General features: G+C 43.2%; 1 protein-coding gene across 5 annotated transcripts in view; it reads left to right on the top strand.

Moving 5' to 3' along the window:
• LOC147010338 (transient receptor potential cation channel subfamily M member 2-like) overlaps positions 1-16178 on the top strand; it is a 232812-nt gene that overhangs the window by 89936 nt on the left and 126698 nt on the right. For all 5 annotated transcript variants that reach the window (XM_085858999.1, XM_085858995.1, XM_085858998.1 and 2 more), the window contains 4 exons: positions 2797-2861; positions 14266-14439; positions 14748-14850; positions 15058-15164. In XM_085858999.1, the coding sequence (XP_085715125.1) occupies positions 2797-2861; positions 14266-14439; positions 14748-14850; positions 15058-15164 (449 nt within the window). The remainder of the gene's footprint in view (positions 1-2796; positions 2862-14265; positions 14440-14747; positions 14851-15057; positions 15165-16178) is intronic.

Here is a 16178-nt window from a genome sequence, read left to right as displayed (position 1 = left end):
AGGTCCACTAACCCAATTAATATAACCTATTTGGCCCAGGGAACGCAAGGGATGCAGCCAGCCCAGCCATACTTCAAATGACCCAGCAGTCCCCGTCAGTACAACCTGTTCAAAAGGCCCAGCAAACATCGTTGCTGTTGGTTGCTCGTTGGACCAAGCAGCTCAACCACAATTAACAGCTCACAGAAGATAATGGATCACGGAGAATAATATGTGGTTGTCACAAGGACAGTCTTTTCTTTACATTTTTTTTTTTTAATAGGATCCAGGTTCATAGAAGAACAAGGTAGAACTGACAGATGGCCAAACATGAAGGGAATGAGCGAACAGTAAAATACTTGGTGATTAAACATTGAAACTAGCAAGTGAGATGGTTGGATTTGGAAAAGTGAATGGAGGTAATAAAAATCATGGGTCAGAATGGGGGATGGCAAAGAGACTGTGGTGCACTATTTTCTTGAAGTCCTGGAGGGAAGAGTGAGAGAGAAACCCTCTCTGGAGGTGAATTCTGTAGACGGGAGAAGCGAGATCTAACAGAGTTGAGGTGTGTAGTCAGCCTGAATTCTGGACGTTTGAGCAGGAGGGGGTTACTGCAACAATGCAAGCTTCATGAGAAGGGTCAGCAAACTGAGAAAGCAGAGGGAGGAATGTTGGAGAATAGAAAGTAGAAAACAGACAAACCACTGACTGACTTGTGGTGTGAGAGCAGAAGACCTTGCGCCTCGGCCTCAACACGGGAGATTCCAATTATTTTGAGAGTTGTACATTCCACAGAATGCAGGAAAGACAGATGCAATGCTGGGGTGCGAGCCAATAGTGGAAACTACGACTCTATTGACCTCTGGACAAAAGCCTTGTTGACCGAGTATTTTCCAAGGAAGGACTTGGATTGATGCCCAGTTGTGTGTTATAAATATATATATATATATATATATATATATATATATATATATATATATATATATATATATATATATATATATATATATATATATATATTTGTGTTCCATGTTGAGGCTCGTGTAAGAGTGAACACACAGAACATATAACAACGTATATGGGAGAGGGAAGCAAAAAATTGTGGGGAACAGAGGCAATCGGAGATTTGTGGAAGGGAGAGGGATGGGGCGGGGTACATGGGGTAAACAAGATGGTTCTACAAGGACTTTCAGAAAGGAAAACAGGGAATTTGAAGGAGGTGGTTTTTGGGTGTATTAACAGGGGGAAGAAAACATCAAGATTTTGGATGGTGGTGAACAGTTATTTTGAAGACCTGGAGGGAGGAATAGGATTGAAGAGAGTGTGGGAGTTTTTTCCAGAGGTGTGAAAAAAATAGGAGGAATGATAGAGTTTACACTCAATAAAGAACGAGAAAACAAAATATCAGTAAAAATGCAACTAAAACGACTGGAAAACTTGTTTTTGAGAAAGTCGGCAGAGACCGTGAAGAGAACCGCCACCGTCACTCAAAGACCGGAACCGGAAGTCATGGTTGCCTTTCGTGGCCAGCATTGCTATGGAGTTAGCCCACAAAAGGTTGTGGCTGATGGTGAGGCCAAGAGGTTCAAGAGACTGAAACCTCTTCCAGTGGATGGTGAAGGAAATAGATAGGTTAGTTTGATTGCCAATCATTCCAGCATGAAAGAGTGTGTGTGAGATTTTCGAGGACTGAAGGACATGCTCCATTTATCAGAACAGAGTAGAATCATTTCCATATCAGCAGAGAGATGCAGCTGCTGTTTGTCAAGCAGAGGGATGTCGTACTGTCGTGTATGATACAATGTGGAGTTGTCTGTGAAAAGGAAGAGAGGGTTTCAAGAGCATCAGAGAGGTCATTAATGAAGATGAAGAACAGGACTCGGCCCAAAAAACATGGTCTTGGGGAACTCCAGTCTCAACTCGGAGAGGGCGCCATTGATGGCAAAATGCTGAATGCGTAAGTGGAGGAAATCAGAAATGCAGGAAAAAGAAAACAAAATATTTGACATCTGAAGCAATGATCGATTCCAGGACTTTGCTTGTAATTGGATACAAGTTTACTGGTCCACAGTTGGTGGGGCCTATTTTTGCATCCTTCTTGTAGATTTGAGTGATGTTTGCTGATTACCATTCAGAGAGGAAAAGGCCAAAGGAGGACAGACTGAATATGGCAGATGCAGGGAAAGCAAGTACGACAGAGCAGGATTTGAGAACATGGGCACTCATGCCATCTGAGCCCATCCCTGAAAAAGGGACAAATCTGGGCAGAACTTTCTCTTCCTGCTTGGGTGAGAAATATACAAAGTCCAGTAGACAGCTGAGTATGTGGGGATAATATTGGGACAGAACCAACTGGGTTGGTTAAACGAGGTTAAGAGACACACAGAGATTTTCCATTCTGCCTTATCTTGTGCAGTCTGCAGTTACACCATTTGAGGTGGTGGACTAAATAAATGGGGAGCATACACCAGAGACGGACCTGAAAAGGTGCCACCATGACTTGGTAGAAGGCAATTGATTGGAGAGTTCTTCCTTGAGATTTGGATGAATATGTTTTCTGGCTTGGTTCAGGATGGACTCATTTGATGTGAGCTTTATGAAATGAAAGTTACCCTCAGTTGGGATAGCTTTCCATGTTGAGAAGGCAAGCTGCTTGACCACAACTCCCTCCACACAGGGTTCAGTATCAGTGTCTAGACTGTAGAGGATGAATAGGAGAGTCGCACATGGGATGGGAAATGTGACGGTTGAGCAGTACTTGACTAAATATGAATTGCTATTGATGTAAGTATATTCTCTGGTGGTGTCCTTCGACAGACGTGAAAAATGTGCATGTTCCTGTGGTGCGTCTGGTGGTTGCAGATGAACCTGATATTCTGATGGTGAGTTTTCCTGACATCTCACCGTCAGACATGAAAATCCGCAAACAAGTCTTGAGATACATTACAATTATCTAGTGTGTGTGCGTGCGTGCGATATTTATGGGAATAATATGTGACATATAATATGTATTATCACATATCAATATTTGTGTATATAATCCTTGCTAGTGTGTGTGTGTGTGTGTGTGTGTGTGTGTGTGTGTGTGTGTGTGTGTGTGTGTGTGTGTGTGTGTGTGTGTGTGTGTGTGTGTGTGTGTGTGTGTGTGTGTTCATTAGTTGCACTACTACTCTGACAGTTGTGGGCCGATTACATCCAGACTTGCTACATAGAATGAGTATTACCCCAACTAATGTATAGGGGTGTTTTTTATCTTTGCAGGTGGCCTTGGATGAATTGGGGTTGGGGTGAGGGGGGGATGCAAATTCTCTCTGCAAATGTATATCGTGAGCACCGCTCCAGGTGGGTTAGGGTATTACAAGTCCCCACCCTTTGCAGTGCAGTGTTCCTGTCTCCACGTTTTCTAGTGCAGTGAGGTGTTTTGAATTACACATTTGAATAAGGATAATAATATAACCTCCCTGACCACTCACGTAGGGAGCGGGTGCTTCGAATATAAATGATATGTCACGTATAATATATGTGTATATAATGCACATGTCACATGTAATATACTCTCTGTGCATGTAATATGTACAACAGGCCATGTATAATATGTGTACAATCACACTCGTGCATGTGTAAATCACTGTGTGTGTGTGTGTGTGTGTGTGTGTGTGTGTGTGTGTGTGTGTGTGTGTGTGTGTGTGTGTGTGTGTGCACGTACGTACGTACGCGCCACCGCCACTGATCGTCCTCTCCACTTGCGAGTCTCTAAGACTGAACGGAGCCTTCCCCAGTCCTGAAGCCTCCGTCTTCACCCGAGTAAGGAACCACGACTCGTGGACCAAGTCATCTCCTCATCCATGCGCCATTCAACCGTGCCTTACCTGGTCCTAATGCATCCATCTTTACCCCAGCAAGGAACCATTACTCATGGACCAAGCAGTCTCCTTATCCATGCTCTGGTTCCCCCTCTGTCCCCAAAGTGGTGATGATGTCAATCGTTGTGACCTCCATTATGGTCTCCCCCCGTAGGCCCGATCTTCCTTCTTCATGTCGTCTTTCCTCATTCTCATGCTTACTTAATGGGATAGAGTCAGCAAACCAAACAAGTCACAAGGAAAGGCCAGGGTGCCAGGCCACATTCCAAACACATGTCAATCAGCACAATTATGGGCATCCTCTGGGTGGTCCACTTCCCCACAAAAGCTACTGCCCCCAGCTCGGTTCTCACCCCCGACAAAATAGTTGTATTTGGTGTGGTCTTCAATTCCACGACACTTTGTCCTGGTGGAAGTTGGCAAAAATGGAGTTGTCAAAGCTCAGGTTTTCATTCTCATCAAGATGGGGTTGGCAAAACTCAACAAGCTGCAAGGCCAGGACACGTCACAGATGCATGTTGATCAGCGTGACTCCAGGTGCCTTTTGCATGGTCCTCTGCCTCACCATTCTTTAGTTCTTCTTTTTTCCCGCTTTTGGAACAAACTCACACACTCTCTTCAATCCCAGTCTTCCCTCCAGGTCTTCAGAACAGCTGTTCACCACCATCTCTTACCTTCCCCCATCCAAAATGATGATCTTTTCTACCCCCATTAATCCACCCCAAACCTACCGACTTCAAATTTCCTGCTTTCCTTCCTGAAAGTCCCTGTAATGCCCATCTTGTTTACCCTGTGTACCCTGCCCCATCCCTCTCCCTTCCACAGATTCCATAATGTCTCTGTTCCCCACTGTTTTGTGCTTCCCTCTCCCACCCCTCTTGTCTCCTGCTCCCCTTGTTATATGTTCTGTATGTTAGCTCTTATATGAGCCTTGACATTGTATATAAAAAAGAACAAAAACCGTTTTGTTGGAGTGCTTAAGGCACTTGGCGAACGCGCTACAATATTCGCACGTCACTGAATACTACATCGATCGACTTGAATAAAGGTCAGGGTTCACTCGCATGCATTGGCCACATGTTGTTCTGTGGTGCAACAGGTGGTGGTGGCTGGCTTGCTGAAAATATGAAATTTAAATTTCCATGACTTTCCCCCTTTTTGTTCTTCCATTATATAATACGACCTGTCACTTCGGCATCGATAAATACAAATAAAAATTATACGCTTTGCTTTTAAAAGTTTCTTCAACCGTTTCGTGGAGTGCTTGGTGAAGCCACTTGGCACGTGTTATTCAAGTTTCAATGGCGATACCGCGGTTGTGTCCCGGAGGTGGGAAGGCAAAATAAATAATATGAACACAATGAGAAAAAATATTTTCAGTTATGAAATAATGAGTCGCCACACCACGGTGGGAAAGCTGAGAGGTATGCATGCTCAATCTGTTTAGCCTGAATTTGAATCCTCATCCAGCTATAAACTGTCATCCCGGTGTTTCTAAGGCAGAGTGATTCATCAATGTATGTGCTGTCTCTCGGATGGATGATAAAATGGGCATCACATCTGCCGGAATCCCTCACCCCTCTCCCTCCCAACCCTACCTCCTCTCTCCCACCCCTCACCCTCTTTCCAACACTGACCTCTCTCTTTCTCTATCTGACCCCTCCCCTCTTTCCTCTTCCCTCCCTCTCTCTCCAACCCTGTATCTCTCTTCCAACCCCACGCCCCAGTCCCTCACCCATCCTCCTCTGTTGAGGGGACTAGCATGTACAAATATCAGATTTGGAGTGAGCCAACCAGTGGGGTGCGAAGGTCGCTGCATGTATGAGCATGCATGCATACAGGCAGGCCTTTGCCAGGAAGATAGCATGGGTTTTAAATCCTCTCCAGGTCTCGAAGTGTGTGTGTGTTTGTGTGTTTGTGTGTGTGTGTGTGTTGTTTCGGCCACAATCACTGGGAAATGATGCATCAATTAGCAATGCCGTTTTTTCTTTTTTATTCCTAAGTACTATATCGGATCACAATGCTTTGTTTTCTGTGTTCATGCTCGATGGGATCATCTGGTCGGACATGAGCTTGACTTCCTTGTTCTCAATTATCACTTTTGGTTCATGATTCCATGACTTTTCTGGGACTGGGACATTGAAGTTTTTGCAGATGTGCCAGTAGATTACCCTACAAACTCTGTTGTTCCTTTGTGTGCATAGTTGTTCTGACATGTTTTTTTTTTTGCATCCCGATAAGAGGTGGATCGTGCTTTCTGTTTCTACTTTGCAGGATCTAAACTTGACTCAGTTTGAGTCGGATTGACTCAGTCCTGCCATTTTCTTAAAGCCATTGGTGTCGTGTCCCTGGTCCTGGGTATTTATAATGATTTATTCTCAATCCCAGTTGTGCTGACCTCTTCTTTGCCATTTGAATGAACCTTCTTTGTCTATACCCAATCTGTCCAACTTTTTTTCTTTTTTTTAATCTCTTCCTGCTCTTTTGTCATTTTCCGAGTTGCTGGTGTACACTACCGGTCATAAGTTTTAGAACACCCACATTTTCTAGTTTTTACTTGAATTTAAGCAGTTTTCATGTTTCAATGTACTCTGAAATTAAAGCAGAGATCCAATAAACAATTGCAGATCAAAAAATAAATCATGGAATCGTTTTGTTGTGCAAAATTTAATCTAAATTTTTGACTCATCAAAGTTGCCACCTTTTGCAGATAAAACAGCCGAACATACTCGTGGCATTCATTCTACAATGAATATAAAATATTGTTTGGAAAGTTCTTCCCAACACTTGCAGAAGTTCCCACAAATGTGTTGCACTTGTAGGTTGCTTTGCTTTCACCCTTCTGTCCAATTCATCCCAAACCAGCTCGATGGAGTTTAAGTCTGGAGACTGTGCTGGCCTTTCCATGATTTGAAGCCTACCGTCTTGTTCTTTTCGTCTCTGGTAGTTCTCACATAGCCTGGAGGTATGTTTTGGGTCGTTATCTTGCTGTAGGATGAACCCCTGACCAACTCGGCGTAGAACAGAGGGTATTGCATGGCACTGCAAAATGCTGTGGTAGCCCTTTTGGTTCAGGGTGCCAGTCACTCTGTGCAAATCGCCGACTCTGGATCCAGCAAAAGAGCCCCAGATCATCACGCTTCCTCCTCCATGTTTGCAAGTTGGTGTCACACGCTGAGTAACCATCCTTTCGCCTACTCGACGGCATACAAAAACCCTGCGTGATAAACTGAAGATTTCAAATTTTGATTCATCGGTCCGTAAGACCTTCTTCCAGTTTTCAGTAGTCCACTGGCGGTGCTTCATGGCCCAGGAAAGCCTCTTTTTCTTATTTTGCCATCTCAGCAATGGCTTTCTTACTGCCACTCGACCTGTCAAACGTGCAGCTCGAAGTCTTCTCTTCACAGTTGAAACTGAGACTTCCTTACCTCGACCAGTGTTAAGCTGTACTTGAAGCTGCTGTCCTGTGAGCCGCCTATCAAGCAAGCTGTTGACTCTCAGAAACTTGTCTTCTGATTGTGTTGTGGCTTTGGGTCTGCCAGACCTCTTCCAGTTAGTTTCCTCCGGTTTCCAATTGCCTTTTGATGGTGTAGGAAACTGTACTCACTGACACCTTGGCTTGCTTTGCAATTTCTCCAAAGGAAAGACCTACACTTTTAAGGGTTATAATGGTCTGTCTGTCTTCCTTTGTTAATTGTTTTTTTCTCGCCATTATGAAAGCAAAATACTACTTCCTGCAGTACAATATTGTCCAAATAATGCTTCAGAGGGTGCAGCAACACAGTCTGTTCCAACACTGCTTTTATACAGACAGAGGGTTTGCAACTAATCAACAAAAGTTTGGACACCTGTCAGAATTGTTTGCATCAACTTTCAAGGCTTAATTTACTTCCATTGCCGCAAAACAGCTGCAGTTGCTAACCCATTACTTGTTCCCTTGAAAGGGCCTTTTTTAACAACTCTGAAATTTACATTATTTTTCAATTTTTGGTTACCTAAACTTTCTTTTTAACCTCCCGCAGTTTAGCGCTTAGCTTTGTACCATTTCAGGTTATTCACTTGACTTGAACTGCTTAAATTTCAGTAAAAATTGGAAAAATGGGGGTGTCCTAAAACGTTTGACCGGTGTTGTATATATGTTGATATTTCACTTTATGTTTTTCTTTCGTCTTTTTTTGCCATCAATGATTGGGGCTGCATTTGTTGCTGTTTCTGTTTCACATGTGACATCTTCCATTTTTGCAAATGTCTTTGGAACTTTTTGCTCGGTGTTTTCGGGATACCTTCTCTGGCTTGCTGTCTTTGTTTTTGCATACAAATTGGATTCTGCACTCTTAAGCTTTTCACATATTCAGCCAGTTCAACAGATGTCATTCTCTGAACTTGGTTGAGTTCCATCAGGCCACGACCTCCTTGTCTCAGCGGGTACATTCTCGGGATGCACGAATTTTTGTAGAACATTTTGTGGATGGTGAGGAGTTTCCTTGTTTTTATATCCATTTTGTTGATTTCTGCTTGTGGCCAGATTATTATTCCGCAGCTGTATTGGAATACTGGTATTGTTAGTCGGTTGATGGTTTTGATTTTGTTTCTTGGAGTGAGATATGTTTTCAGATCACCCTTGTTCTACAAATTAATCTTTGGCAATTGTTTTTCACAGGATCAAGAGTGAACACACTCAGCTAACACTTTTCTAGCATAATTTGAAACCCTGAACACCATCATCGATCTGCGCAAAGCATCAGGATATGTGAAATCGATCTCTCTATAAATTGGTCAATCAAGGAACATTTCTATTGCGGATGTTACATTGATCATTAATACTATTCAAGTGGTCTTGGATAACACACAGCTCATAGCCCTTGCCATTTTCCAGGCCTTGATCCAACTCTGGAAAAACCTGATTTCATGCAAGCTGTTTGGCAGACAATTTTGGTCCAAAGTCCTTGGAGCGTGACTCATACTTGTACATAAACTTATTCTTGCACTCATTATGGGAATATACTCGTAGATCTGCTCGAAACACAGACGTTGATCGTGAAGGTCACAAGTCCGGGTGAAGGCAGCATCTTGAAATAATTTTGTTGCAACAAGAAAAGATAAAGCACAGTTGGATTCACTCATGCGATATTTGGTACACACTTGTTTGCATGATTTGTTACCACAGTAAAACACTTCACATCTCGCAATGCTGTTGCTGTCATATATGTATTAGGTGGGTGGTGGACGGCCTCAGAATGAGTGCTTCTATCATCTGTTTAGTGATGCTGGGAAAAGTTGATTCTTGGCCTTGAGCTTTTTATTTTTTTATCTATTTTTGCACACAATGCCGAGGCTCGTATGAGAGCTAACACACAGAACGTACAACAAGGGGAGCAGGAGACGAGGGGCAGGAGAGGGAAGGAAAAAAAAGTGTGGAACAGAGACATGAGGAGATCTGTGGAAGGGAGAGGGTTGGGGCAGGGTACACAGGGTAAACAAGATGGACACGACTTGGACTTTTAGATCCTTACACGACAGGGACTTTCAGGAAGCAAAGCAGGGTATTTGAAAGAGGTGGGTTTGGGATGGATTCACAGGGTAAAAAAGATCGTGGTTTTGAAGGGGGAAGATAAGAGATGGTGGTGAACAGCTGTTTTGAAGACCTGGTGGGAAAAGTGGGATTGAATAGAGTGTGGGAGGAAGAGGAGGAGATTCGGACCAGACTCTCTGCAGAGCGTTCGTCCTGCTCAAGCAGTCTCCTTGGCGATTGGGCACAATCCTGGATGGGTCGCCACTCCGACACAGAATTCCAGCATGCTGGCACTCATTTTTCCAACCTCGGAAGGATGACAGGCCGAGTTAACCCCACCTGGTATTAATTCAACAGCTGAGTGGGATTTGAACTCAGGACCCCAGGATCCAAAGCCCACCACCCTAACCATTAAGCCAACACCAGGCATAAAGAGTGTGGGAGTTTGTTTCAAAGGCAAGAAAAAAAGAGGAATGAATGAGTGAAGGTGAGCAGTCATTCTTGATTTTGGTAGTTTTACCAGAAAGGGGTTGTTGGCAGACCTTGAGCACCCTGCGGAAATATGGTTAGGTGGGGGAGACATATTGCAGATTGAGCCGGATGGGGTCGAGGCCAGAGAGGAGACTGTAGAAGACAAAGACCACCGTCCTGTCTACGGTGAGAGTGAGAGACCCTAAGACTCAGCTTCATTGTGGGAGATACCAATGATCCTAAATGCTTTGGTTTCCACAGCGTGAAGCAGAGAAAGGTGAGAGACAGGAGTACCAGCCAAGAGGGGAGAGCAGGACTCCATCTGGCTGCTGACGAAAGCTTTGTATGTGGTCAGGAGCTCAGGTGTGCCAAGGAAGGACTTTGCACGATGGAGGATACCCGGTCGGCGACTGGCTATGGAGGCCAGCTTGGAAATGTGGCTTTCCTCGGAAAGATCATGGCAGAGAGTGAGGCCCAGAAGCTTGAATGAAAGGACTTCTTCAAGAGGATTGTTAAGAAAGTAGGTTGGGGGTGGGGGAAGGGGGTTACAGATGGTCATTTCGGAGAGACATCGCGAGAGTGTGAGATTTGCCAGGATTGAAGACATGTTCCACGTGTTGGACCAGCTTGTGATTTTATCCAGATCATTGGAGAGTGATGAGATTGCTTCTTGCTGATCTGAGGGATGACAGATGGTACGGTAGAGGTTGGAGTCATCAGCAAATAGATAAAGAGGGTTTTCCAGAGAGTCAGAGATATCATTGATGAAAACCAGAAAAAGAACAGGGCCCAGAACACGACCTTGAGGAACTCCAGCCTGGACAGGAAGAGGGGATGAGAGAACTCCATTAAGGGCCACATGTTGGGTGCGACAGAAGAGGAAGTCTGCGAGCCATGAGTGGAGAAGGCTTTGGACACGATGAGAAGAGTGTTTGGTGAGCAGGGCAGGGTGCCAGACCGTATCGAAAGCATGTGATATTTCTTGGGAGATCTCTGATTTAATGTCTGGCATTGTGGATCTGGCATCGAGGACATTGAGTATTGATGATCAACATAACTTCCGCAATAGAGATGTTCCTTGATTGACGCAATAGAGATGTTCCTTGATTGACGCAATAGAGACGTTCCTTAATTGACGCAATAGAGATGTTCCTTGAGCTGGATTGGTTTTAATTATTCAATCTAGAACGGACTTTATCATATAATTTTTATAATTATCATTCACCATATGATATTAAAAAGATCTCCTTCAATGAGCTTCAGTCTCTTGGAAACATGGTCATTGTGTATGTCACTGGCTGCTCATATCTGTTTACAGCCATTGCTTGTGCTTACAATTTCATCATCTCTTGCTTCCTGGTAGAAGATACAATTCATTACATCAAAATCAATGCCTTTGGATGATGGTAATACTGTTACAGACTCCATCATTGAAAACAGATTTTCGGTATTAAGGCGTTCGGAGACAGTTGGTTAGGCAACGGTACTGCACCCACGTCACACTTGACAGTTATGAAAAAGAAATAGCACACATACTGTTACTCCATCTCATAAGTGCAGTTAAATGTAATTATGATGCTTCTTTGAGCATAGGCTCTGGGGAGGGAGGGGGGGGGGTGCATCTGCATGACTCTTTCAGAGCATCACCTTTAATTTTATTGTTCTAAATGAGGTCATGTCTAATTTTCTATTTTAGCAGCCAATTTGATGAACATCTTAAAATTATGCTCATTAGGTCAACTACAAAAATCACAACAATGGTGCCAATCAATTTCTTGCCGTCAAAAACAGCAACATAGACACAAATATCAACTTCCTTTGACACTTTCGGAGATATAATCATTTTTGACAAAATTCCCTAAAAGCGGCTATTTAGGGGTGGAGTGCTTTTGGGTTACAATGGACCCCATGGCCATCAAAGGCATCATACAGAGCTCTGAGGTATCAATATGAACATTGGATTGCTCAGAGCACTTAATGAGAACTTTTGGCCAATTTTGGTTACTCTACGTCCAATGTTGGGTCATTGAGAAGCCATCAAACTTCGAGCTACTTTCAAAGTGAAAGCCATTTTTGGCGAAAATAAAGTAAACAAGCCGGTAGGCGACATGGCTGCTCGCTCGAGATGGAAAGCTGGCTGATGCGACTTCATGTACATGTTGGCCACATTGTTCACATTTCACCCAAGTTTCATCAAAATCAGACTCTTTCTCTTAGAGATATTCACAATTAACCGTTTCTGAAATGTTCGACATGTACTTGCCCAAAACCTATCTCTTCCTACAAATATTTTTTGTTTGGGCTGCAAATTGGCATGAAGGGAGCTAGATAGATTGCGCACAGAACTCGAAGCTTCGATTTTTCGATTTTTTTTAAAATATTTTTTTCGATTTTTTGACCACTTTAAAGGGCCGTTGCTATGCCGTTGCTAGGGCCCGGGGTCCCATATTCGAAAGCACACGATTCCCAGAAATATTGGTCCTACCTACCTAATTTCATTGGAATCTGTTGAGTTTAGCCCCGAGGCTTGACCAAAGTTTCGCGGACAGACAGACAGATGGAAATATCCAGAATAAGGGTGCTCGAGAGCTTGCAGCCAATAAGGGTGCTCGAGAGCGAGCAGCCAATAAGAGTGCTCGAGAGCGAGCAGCCAACAATTTAAATAAATCAAAACAAGTAATTTATGGGTGCCTAATAATAATGATTTATTCAATGAATCTCCAATACCGTCATTTTAGCCGCTTTGCACCCAACTTTAGCAGCTTTGCACCCAACCAAAAATCCCAATTGGGCTCTGCAGAGAAACCGAACTTGACCTGGACGTATGACCCAAACGGTTTTTGAAGGTCTTGGCATGTAGAACAAGAAAATTTAAATACCGCTCTAAAAGAGTCATGAACATGAACTAACCCCCTCCCCCTCCTCCCCCCAGAGCCAGGACTGTTATCTCTTTCACTCGTTTTCTCACTCATGACCGAAATGCTGTCGACGCAATCCTGGCAAATTTTCCACTGTGACCATCTCTCGTATCGTCACCATTTTTGTTTTCCCCAGCTGCTCCGTTCATCGGTTCCCCCTGCCTTTCATCCTCCAAACTCAGAGTGAATACACCTGGCATTGAAGGATGATTTCTTCCTCTACTTTGCTCCATTTTTCCTTCTTTATATTTCTTCTCTGGAGCTTGATTTTTTTTTTCTTCCCAAAAACAGTTTGCACCTCATCAGTCTTTTGACTCTGTGCAGATTCCCATATGTGTGATATGATATTTTTCTTCTCAAGAGGAGGTGCAGGCTATTTATTTTTTCCCATCTTCTCGGATTCGTTGTGGCACAGACAGACACAGAATTTCTGTGCAGAGTCTGTGTTCCAATAGTTCGTGTTTTTTTTTTTTCTTTTATTTTGAACAAACTTTTTTGTCGCATCGTCCTTCTCCTCCCATTCTTTCCCTTCTCTCACCGTGTTCCTCCCATCATCATGCCACCTCCCCCATCCTCTCCTGGCATCTCAGCACCATTAGTTTCCCTCGGGTACCATTCCGCTTCGGGCTTACATTCCTTCTCTGTGCGTGGCAAGTGAGAGCTTTAACTTTCATCACCAGCCTCACAATACAGCCACTGCCTGCAGCTCCATGCAATGCGTCTAATACGCAATCATCTGTGAGGCCCAAATCACCCACTCCGCCGTCCGTAGAGCCTCGCTTGCTTCTCATCTGCTCCCGAAAGAGGACTCCATCCCCGGCTGCGTCTTCCTTGAAGTCTTCACGATTCCCATGTGAGACTTTTAGCACACAAGTCGTAGCACCCTGTGTCAACAGCATGATCATTCTCAAGCCACGCAAGCCAGCAGCGGCCTACTCATTTGTCTTCCCTCAAGCCTCTCCACCTCGGCTAGCTCGCCAATCTTCCTTTGACGTCATCCTCTTATTGGCATTAAATTTGAGGCCTCGCATTTTCTATCGGTAAACCCAAGCAGGGAAATTTGTGAGTGACACAGCGCCATGATAAAAGACCATACAGGCTTCGACGCCACTGTGTGTGTGTGTGTGTGTGTGTGTGTGTGTGTGTGTGTGTGTGTGTGTGTGTGTGTGTGTGTGTGTGTGTGTGTGTGTGTGTGTGTGTGTGTGTGTGTGTGTGTGTGTGTGTGTGTGTGTGTGTGTGTGTGTGGGGTATGGTATGTGGTATGGTATGTGGTGTGTGTTTGTGTGTTGCTTCATTTACTCATTACTTACACTAATCTCAAGGCTATTGCAAACTGAGCTACACTTCTTGGGCAACTGTGTTGGCACTCATGTCACCTCTCTGACTGATTTACCCCAATGACCAACTCTTGATGTTTTGTCAATGCTTTGCAAAACGAACAAAAAACACTTTTTATTCTTGTACTCTTATCTTTATTGAAGTCTAACTTTTGGTCAATCTCCTCCGTTTTGTGACATCTTAGATAATGCAAACCTCCATGGAAAATGGAATCCCGTGCGTGGTTTTCGCCGGAAGTGGAAAGATCGCAGACGAGATTTGTGAAATTTACGATCATCACAAGGACGAGGTCACAGATGATATCGTGAAAGAGAAATTTCAGAATAATTTCCCGGAAGAGTCGGAGACACGTTCACAGGTGAACTTTGTTGGCCTGTATTGAGGAGGTAGAACATCATGGAGGTTTAACAGGAAGTAGTGTTTGGCTGGGCATGAGACCTACCTCAGGCCTTGTTTCCTTGACTACCTTTCTCTTTGGGTGTTTTGAGTTGCTCAGACACTTTACTTTGAATGAAATATTTTTGTACTCAAACTTGGAGTTCTTTTATAGCTTCTTGTTGTGACAATCATTGTGAGTGAACGATGAAGCACATCATGCAATGGGTGATTAATTTGATGCGACATTGAATTTTACAATTGTCTTCTTCATTTTTAAACCAAATGTAGATTCAAAAGATTATGTCCATGAAACATCTTTTGACCATTTTCCAAGAGGAGGGAGACTATGAACATGAAATTGACATCGCAATCATGAAAGCCTTGCAAAAAGGTAAGTTACGTCTACACAAAGTTTTTAAAAGTTTATTTTAATCTTGCACTGACGAATCTTATTTGTATTCACTTGATCACAAAAGGTTTGTCCAATGAATTGTTGTTTACAACTCCATATTGATGTTCTGCTGTGATATCAACACAGATTTATGACATTGGGGTTTTCTGTGGACCTATCTCTTGAATGATTGTGTCTATTGTACAGCCAGGAAGAATGAAGTTTGTGGGATTAAACATCTTCTGGAGCTTGCTGTCATTTGCAACCAACCTGACATTGCCAGAGAAATAATCTTCAACTATGGGAATAACCAGGTAATTGTGAACTCTTCAGGACTTTTTAGCAGGTCTGACCACTTCACATGGTGCAATGATGTGGACATCCACCTCTGCTAGAAAATAGCCCCTCTCCCCCAACTCGCTTCCCTCCCCCTCCTCCATTGTTTATCCATGAGTGAAACTCCTTCACTATTTCATGGAAATCTGTATTTTTGTAACGACCCATATAGAGGTTACCATATGTTCGTCATCAGAAAGGCATTCCACGATTATAGAGAAATGAAGTGCTATTATTACCTGCTGATTCATTTCTTCACCCATTTCATCCGGATTGGCTACGGGCTGCATTGCTAACGCATCATGACCACAATTATGTGAATTACTTCCACATGGTCATTCTTTACAAGGTATTTTTGAAGAAGTTAGCCGGTACAAAAGCTTGCAAGCGTGTTTCTTGATCAGATGACCACCAGGCAGGAGAGCGTCTGTCTATGTCGGTGTTACGTGTCTGCCTTTGCTCACCGGCAGATTCATTTATATTGGTTATCACGTTGGAATGGCATTTATATTTGATTGCATCATTTCAATTTCAATTTCAAAAAAACATTTATTTCCATATTTGCCAATATAAGTACAGTAAAACAAATATATATGAAAGTAATCTTTCCGGAACTTGAACTCAAAAGGATACAATCAAAACAACACGTACAGCGGCAAATATGGAGGTATATCCCGATGCCGAGGCCTTGTTTTGATATGCTTATGGACTAACAATAGAAATAACAAACAATAACTTGGACCAAAACTTCCGAATGGTAAAGAATTAAGGAAAAATGGTCAAGAATACTGCGAATAACAATAACAATGATAAACATAAAAAAGAATGAAATAATAAGGTGAAAACTTGCGAGAGTGAACAACAAATCAATGTGTAAGAAAGGAAACTTTTTAACAAAAGGAGATCAAATTACGATTATAAGAAGACTTAAACCAACCCACCGGCGACTGTGCCTTTATTGCTCCAATATTATTCTAAAGACGAGGCCCTTA

This window comes from Eptatretus burgeri, chromosome 16 (assembly GCF_056783735.1).
Source record: "Eptatretus burgeri isolate ZD-2024b chromosome 16, Ebu_testis_v1, whole genome shotgun sequence".
Classification (NCBI taxonomy): Eukaryota; Metazoa; Chordata; class Myxini; order Myxiniformes; family Myxinidae; genus Eptatretus; species Eptatretus burgeri.
The sequence above is the reverse complement of the archived record's forward strand: the minus strand, read 5'-3'. Positions and strand labels throughout refer to the sequence as shown.